The 8,173-nt window shown below is 42.3% G+C and overlaps 1 protein-coding gene across 9 annotated transcripts in view; it reads left to right on the forward strand.

Moving 5' to 3' along the window:
• The window catches only part of Ash1l (ASH1 like histone lysine methyltransferase), a 130,898-nt gene that overhangs the window by 106,564 nt on the left and 16,161 nt on the right, over positions 1-8,173 (forward strand). For all 9 annotated transcript variants that reach the window (XM_029475227.1, XM_029475230.1, XM_029475229.1 and 6 more), the window contains 3 exons: positions 2,192-2,344; positions 7,719-7,773; positions 7,854-7,986. In XM_029475227.1, coding sequence (XP_029331087.1) covers positions 2,192-2,344; positions 7,719-7,773; positions 7,854-7,986 — 341 coding nt within the window. The remainder of the gene's footprint in view (positions 1-2,191; positions 2,345-7,718; positions 7,774-7,853; positions 7,987-8,173) is intronic.

The following is an 8,173-nucleotide window of genomic DNA, read 5'->3' on the forward strand; positions in this document are numbered from 1 at the left end:
ACACACACACACACACACGCGGGACACTGGGAGATTTGGCACAGGGTGAATGTGGAGGCTGGAGGACAGCTTGCGGGAGTCTGTTCTCTTTCGACTGCATGGGTCCTGTGGTTCCAATTCAGGTCATTAGTCTCTGCACCAAGCATCTTTGCTTATTTAGCAGTTTCACCAGCCCAGAGAAAATTGGATTTTCCCAGAATTTTAAATCCTTTCAGCAATTTGGAATCTCTTTGAAGTTACAAACCAAACAGATAAGATCTTACAATCACTTACTGAATATACACATTCGGTGTTGCCATATTCTTGACTTCTTACTCAAAGAATTAAAGGCTCACGTGGATTTTCAAAAGTAGCAGCTTACTCAAAGCAAATGATAAAATAGGTGAGATTACTGTCAAGCGTGCCATCCATCGGGCTTCTCAAGTAGTAGAATGTACTCAGGTGCTCAGTCAGCTATGAGATACAAGAGTTTGGCTGTGAGCATCAGAGTTTGAGGACCTATTTTAGCAGACAGATCAAAGTATATAACCATTTTTATCACATGCCCCTTCCTGTGATACATCTTATTTTAATCCTGCACACCTTCCATTGTGCATAGGCATAATATGGTAAATAGGGATTTCCCCCCAAAAATTCACTTTAAGGATACATTTTGTATTAACCGTGCATGCATTCAAAACTAGTTTAGGCCAGCTCAGCCTGCTTACTCATAAGTGGAGTACAATTTTTAAAAATTTAAGTTAGATGTTTTTTAATGGAAAGACAAACTTATTCCATTGTTCAAAGAGTGGGTGTTTATGCAGCTCCATGCCAGTAGGGGTCCTGCCTTACAAGGTGCTAGCTGAGTTATTCAGAGAGGGGTGTGCAAGAGTTAATAAGAGCAGTTAAGTGTCTCAGGCTAGCTGGGCAGTGGTGGCGCACGCCTTTAATCCCAGCACTTGGGAGGCAGAGGCAGGTGGATTTCTGAGTTCAAGGCCAACCTGGTCTACAGAGTGAGTTCCAGGGCAGCCAGGGCTACACAGAGAAACCTTGCCTCAAAACCAAAACCAAAACAAAACAAAACAAGTGTCTCAGGCTACCACTTGTTTTTCAGGCTACCACTTTTTAGAAGACGGTGTGTGTGTATGCAACAAAAGGAGTTCCAAATTACTAACCAATTCCCTGTGATTGCTTGCTTCTACACTAAATAGATGAATATAAAAAGCATTATTTGAGCCTCATGTGATAGCACATTCTTATAATCCCAGTATTCAGAAAACTGAAGCAGAACACAGCCAAAATTATATAGTGATAGGCCTGTCCTTAAGTGAACATACACACATGTTCGGTTGTCCTCGAGATATCTATCTCTCTCTGTGTCTCTCTCTGTCTCTCTCTCTCTCTCTCTCTCTCTCTCTCTCTCTCTCTCTCCAGTCAACCATCATCCTGCTCATATTCATTTTGATAAGATATTTAGCAGCAGTGCAAGACCATAAGCAAGAGTGCTTATAAGCACTCTTATAAGCAAGAGTGCTGCCTGTAGCCTAGACTCACTCATGAACTCATCTACAAATGTTTACATGTAAGTGTATAAGTCTAAAGGAAGACATCACATACCCTGAAGCTGGAGTTAGAGGTGGTTGTGACCCTCCTGATATGGGAAACTCAAGTCTTCACCAAGAGCAGTACACACTCTCAACTGCTGAGTGACTTTTAAAGAAAAAACAAAAAAACAGTGTATTATGCAAGGAGGGGTGAGGTGGGGCCTGGTGAGATAGCTCAGTGGGTAAGAGCACCCAACTGCTCTTCCGAAGGTCTGGAGTTCAAATCCCAGCAACCACATGGTGGCTCACAACCATCTGTAACGAGATCTGACTCCCTCTTCTGGAGTGTCTGAAGATAGCTACAGTGTACTTACATGTAATAAATAAATAAATCTTTTAAAAAAAAAAAAAAAAAAAAAAGGAAGGGTGAGGTGGGTCAGGCTTACTTTGAACTGCACATACACAGCTACTGCACTATGTAGCATTTACCACTACAGAAACACGAGTGTTTTATGGTTTTTCTCTAGGGGAAGAGAAGCAACTATCTGCCCACTAATTCTACTTAATATCCTCAAGGAAAAAAAAAAAACTGCAGGAGTCAACTGGAAAAGAAAAGGATATATCAAATTCTTCATTTCCTAGAATTGCTTTTCACCTTCTCCTTGCAGATGTCTTCATGACCCAGTTCTCTGCCCTGCAGACGGCTAGATCTGTTCGAACAAGACGCTTGGCAGCTGCAGAGGAAAACCTGGAAGTGGCTCGGGCAGCGCGCCTAGCACAGATCTTCAAAGAGATCTGTGATGGCATCATCTCCTACAGAGGTACACATGTCACTCTTCCCCAAGAGCAAGAACCACAAACAAGCAGCATCGTGGGAGGATAAAGTTAGGACATGGAGTCAACATTTGTCTCTATATTATTTTTAGGTTATTGTTTGTTTTATGGGGGGGGGGGTGCCTTCGACAGAAGAGAGAAAAGTGCATCAGATCCCCTGAAACTGGATTTATAGATGCTTATGAGCTGCCCTGTGTGTGCTGGGAATCCTCTTGAAAGACCAGCTAGTTCTCCCAACTGTTGAGTCTCTTAATCCCCTCTTCTATTTCTCTAAAACAATTGTGTGTTGGGAGGGAGGGTGTTTGTCTGTGTGCATGCAGTGCTCATGGAGGTCAGAAGAGGGCACCAGATCACATGGAGCCAGAGTGAACAGGCTGACTAATACGGGTAGTAGGAATTGAACTCAGTCTTCTCTTTTTTTGTTTTTGTTTTTGTTCTTCAAGACAGGGTTTCTCTGTGTAGCCCTGGCTGTCCTGGAACTCACTTCGTAGACCAGGCTGGCCTCGAACTCAGAAATCCGCCTGCCTCTGCCTACCGAGTGCTGGGATTAAAGGTGTGCACCACCACGCCCGGCCAAACTCAGTCTTCTCTTAATTCAGTCAAGTTCTCTTAACTGCTTAACTTCCTGCCCCTCATTCTACCTGTCGACAGAGATAAAGAATTGTAGAGCAAATAACCTCTAGTCTTGAACATATCAATTTGAGTTTATTATTTATAATTAAGTAATGTATTTTTAAATAACTTTTTAGCTAAAGGATAGTGTAATTTCCATGGATGAGATGATATCACAGTTGTAAATTACAAGTGCAGCGGCACATGCCTTTCCCAGCACTAGGGAGGCTGCTATGAGCATGGGCCACATAGAGAAAGGCACAGGCCAGTTGGAGCTACATAGTGAGACCCTGTCTCCAAAACAGAACACAGAGCAGCCAGCACTCCTAACCGTAAGCCCATGAGCCACCTCTCAGATACCTGCTGCCTCTGCCTCCTGAGTGCTAGGGTTAATATGCTGCCACTCCCAGCACATTAATATTGTTAATTGTGTACAAGGCATGGCACGTGTATCTTCATGGACCATGAAGGGATGAAGAGATGACTTGGTAAAATCTGTTTCTTCTGCTTTTTTGTGAGTTGTAAGAATAGATTGCCAGGCGTACCTGAGAAAATTAAAACAGGGCATTAGATCTCCTGGAAGTCGAGTTAATGATGATTGTGGGGGGCTGGAGAGATGGCTCAGCGGTTAAGAGCACTGACTGCTCTTCCAAAGGTCCTGAGTTCAAATCCCAGCAACCACATGGTGGCTCACAACCATCTGTAATGAGATCTGGCGCCCTCTTCTAGAGTGTCTGAAGACAGCTACAGTGTACTCACATGTAATAAATAAATAAATAATTTTTTTAAAAAATGATGATTGTGAACTGCCATATGGGTGCTGGAAATCCAACCACAGTCCTCTGTAAGAGCAACAAGTGCTGCTCTTAACAGCTAAGTCATCATTCCAGCCACTGCTGTAGCTATATGTGTCTGCATGTCGGTATATATACCTGAGTATAGGTGCCTGTGGACACAAGTAATATCGAATCTCCTAAAACTACTTTCTGGAGGATGTGAGCCATCATACGCAGACACATAGCTCAATGATTGTGAGCACTGGCTGCTCTTCCAGAGCCTCAGGTTCAATTCCCAACAGCCACATGACTCCTCACAACCCTCAGTAAATCCAGTTCAAGCAAGAAGAGCTGTAGAAAAGGCTGAGCAGTTAAGCTCACTGGCTGCTGCTCTTCCAGAGAATCCACTTCCAGTGCCCAGTGCCCACATGCAGTTCCAGGGGATCTGACAGGCTCACACAGACACGACAGTGCACAGCGGGTGGAAAAACACAGGGCTCTAAGAAATGCACAAATGTGTATTCAGGCTAAACATCCATAGATAGATAGATAATTAAATGATAATAAATTTTTTAGAAAAAATTCATGTAAATACCTTTCCTTTTTTATTTTAAGATTTATTTATTTTTTATTTTATATGCATTGGTGTTTTGCCCACATGTGTGTCTGTATGAGGGTGTCAGATCCCCTGGAACTGGAGTTACAGACATTTAAAGCTGCCATGTGGGTGCTGGGGATTGAACCCAGATAGTCTGGAACCCCCAGTGCTCTTAGCTGTTGAACCATCTCTCTAGCCCCCACCTTTCCTTTTACAAGACATGTCTTTTAAACACAGTCATGAATGAACAAGCAACTATAAATTAGGGCTAAATATTTTAGCGGTGTAAGTAACTTTCTGATCAGAAAATTAGGGGTGTTTAAAAATGAAAGATTTTTGGGTTTACACAATAGCTCATGGTGCTTGCCACCAAGCCTGACAACTAGAGTTTGCCTCTTCCTGACCATGCATGCACCACTGCATTCATAGGTTGGCACACATACATGCATACGAAATAAATGTTTTGTTTTTATTAAATAATAAGGACCCGGGGTTTGATTTCCCAACATTCACAAAGCAATTTACAACTGTCTGTAACTTCATTTCCAGGGAGTCTAATGTCCTCCTTTAACTTTCAGAAACATCGAGCACACATGTGGTACACAGATACACATAGAGGCAAAACACCTAGACACATAAAAGTAAATAAAATTTTAAAAAGAGACATAAACTATGAAACTGGGTGAAACATTTTATTATATTTGTAGCTTATTCAAATTAATTTTTATTTAGGGGGGGTGTTGTCTATACTACATGCTTGCCTGGTGCTCCTGTAGGCTGGAAGAGGGTGTGTAATGTCCTGGAACTGGAGGCCTGGTTGTCTGCAAGAGCAGCCAGTGCCCATAACCACTGAGCCACTTTTCCAGCCCCATAATTGTAGCTTCTTAGGATTGACTTTGGTTTATCTGTCTTACTTCCTGTCCTTACATTTTGAGAATTTGCTTTGGTTAGTTAGGTTTTGTCTACTCTTCATCTTTTATATTTTGTTGGCTTTTTTTCTTTTTTTAAATTGTTTTATTTATTTACATTCCTTTCTTAACCCCAAGAATATAGTAAGGAGGGAGCTAAGCTGGCAGGTAAGCCTCACTGGCAAGACCCTGAGCAGTCCTTACAACATCAAAAAAATAAAATGGGCGGAGAGATGGCAAATCTTCAAAAAAAAAAAAAAAAGTGTTACTTTAGGTGTAAGTTTTGTCACCCCTTTAATCCCCGCACTTAGGAGGCAGAGCAGGTGGATGAAGTTCAAGAGTTCCAGGAAAAACAGGCTTCACAGAGAACCCTTTCTCAGAATCAACAAACAATAGGGGGGGGGTGCCCATGGTGGTTCTTTAGTCCCAGCATTTAGGAGGTTTGAGGACAGCAAGCATTCCCCAGGCCAGCCAAGACTGCATAGTGACACCCTGTCTCAGTGTGTCTCTGGAAGGTGGAGCTTCCCTTTCTCCCACACCCGGTTGGTCTGACTCACATGGAGGGAGCTACTCTCAGGTCACTGCTTTCCTTCACTGCACAGGACACCATCAGAAATGAGATAGCACCGGGCAGTGGTGGCGCACGCCTTTAATCCCAGCACTTGGGAGGCAGAGGCAGGTGGATTTCTGAGTTCAAGGCCAGCCTGGTCTACAGAGTGAGTTCCAGGACAGCCAGGGCTACACAGAGAAACCCTGTCTCGAAAAATCAAATAAAAAAAAAAAAAACAGAAAACAGAAATGAGATAGCAAATGAGAAAAGTCCCTCACTGAATGCTATGGGTATCAACATAACTGAATGAAAAAATTAATATTTACTAAATTCTTATTTGGAATTCAGTCGAATCCACACCAACAGGAATATCAATTACAAACAATTATGAGAGGCTGTGGATATGGAAATCTTTTTGTTGTAAAAAGATTTATCATCCCAGTGCATGCAGGTGGTGCACTTTCATGCCCATCAAAACAAATAAATATTTAAAATAAAGATGTGCTGGAGAGATGGCTCAGTGGTTAAGAGCACTCACTGTCTGTTCTTCCAGAGGACCCAGGTTCAATTCCCACCACCCACATAGCACTGTCTGTAATTCCAGTTGCCTGGGATCTGACCACCTCACACAGATAAATATGAAAGCAAAACACCAATACATATAAAGTAAAAAAGATTTGTCACCCTATAACAGGATTAGTACAAGAATGAGAAACTTACATTTCTCTTTGCTTGCATAGTCCTTTGAAACTAGCAGGCAAATGAGCAGAAGCAAGAATTTTCCCTAAATACCCTAGCTATTTCAATAGTTACAGCTCACATTCTTCATGAGAAACTATTTTTATTTACTATCACTGTGTTATATTTTAAATATGCACTATATCCGTCATAATCCTCAATTTTTAAATTACTGTTTGTGATGTGGGGGTGAGTGTTTGACTGTCAAGCCTCAAAGTAGTTACCTTTTCCCTCCCAAGTTTCAGTGTGGATTTTTCTAGTGTTTTTAGTTCAAAGACCTTTAGGATCCAGAACAATGGCTTAGTATTATTAAGAGTACTATGTGCTCCTATAGAGAATACAGGTTGAATCCCCAGCCTGTATGATGGCTCACAGCTGCCAGTGATTGACATTCAGTTATCTGGTCCTCTCTGGTCTCTAGAGGCACCATGCACACATGTGGTACACAAACGTACATACACCTAAAACACCCATACACATAAAACATAAAATGTTATTTTTAAAGGACACTGTACTGCTGGGGAGATGACTAAATGGTACAGAACACTGGCTGGTCTTTGACAAGACTCCGGTTCAATTCCCAGCACCCACATGGCATTGCATCACACATGTGGAACACTGCATATATGTGCGGACATGAAGCTAGGCAAACACTCGTTTACATAAAAATAATTACTATCTCCACAAAGAAAGGCAAACACTCGTTTACATAAAAATAATTACTATCTCCACAAAGAAAAGAGAGGGTGTTCATAGGCTGGAGCCTCCCACTGCATGTACAGGGCTCTCAGTTCTATCCTCAGCATCCCTTTAAAAAAGAATTTTTTAAAAAAAAAAAGTCCTTTTTTCTTCTTTGAAACAGTGTAAGCCAGCCAAACTCTCAACATTGTCAGCCTCTGGAGTTCTGGGATTACAGGCAGGGATCATCACAGTTAGCCAAGAAAAATAAAAGTTTAGTAAAATAATGCAAGCCAGCTGTGCTGGTAGACAGTCAGTAAGTCCAGGTACCCTTTTCACCATGCGCTGTAGAGCAGTCTAAACTACAGAGCACATCTCAAGTGATAGCAAGAGAGAGAGAGAGACAGACAGACAGACAGGCAGGCAGGCAGGCAGACATTGAGACTAAGGTTCCCCCCTTGTCTTTTAAATATCTGTACTAACCCTTGTGTTCTTCTGCAGATTCTTCCCAGCAAGCCCTTGCAGCTCCACTTTTGAATCTTCCCCCAAAGAAAAAGTACGTGTACTTTTCTGACAGCCTTGTAGAGCTCAGAAAAGAAGCCAGTGCACCAACTAACCGCTTGCTCTGTGTTCCAGAAATGCTGACTATTATGAGAAGATCTCTGACCCCCTGGATCTCAGCACCATAGAGAAGCAGATCCTCATTGGGTATTACAAAACAGTGGAAGCTTTCGATGCTGACATGCTTAAGGTCTTTCGGAATGCTGAGGTATTTACTCACTTAATATACAAATATAAGAAATCTGCTCTGGGCTGGTGAGATGGCTCAGTGGGTAAGAGCACCCAACTGCTCTTCTGAAGGTCCAGAGTTCAAATCCCAGCAACCACATGGTGGCTCACAACCATCCACAACGAGATCTGGCGCCCTCTTCTGGAGTGTCTGAAGACAGCTACAG

The sequence above is a fragment of the Mus caroli genome, chromosome 3 (genome assembly GCF_900094665.2).
Source record: "Mus caroli chromosome 3, CAROLI_EIJ_v1.1, whole genome shotgun sequence".
Lineage (NCBI taxonomy): Eukaryota > Metazoa > Chordata > Mammalia > Rodentia > Muridae > Mus > Mus caroli.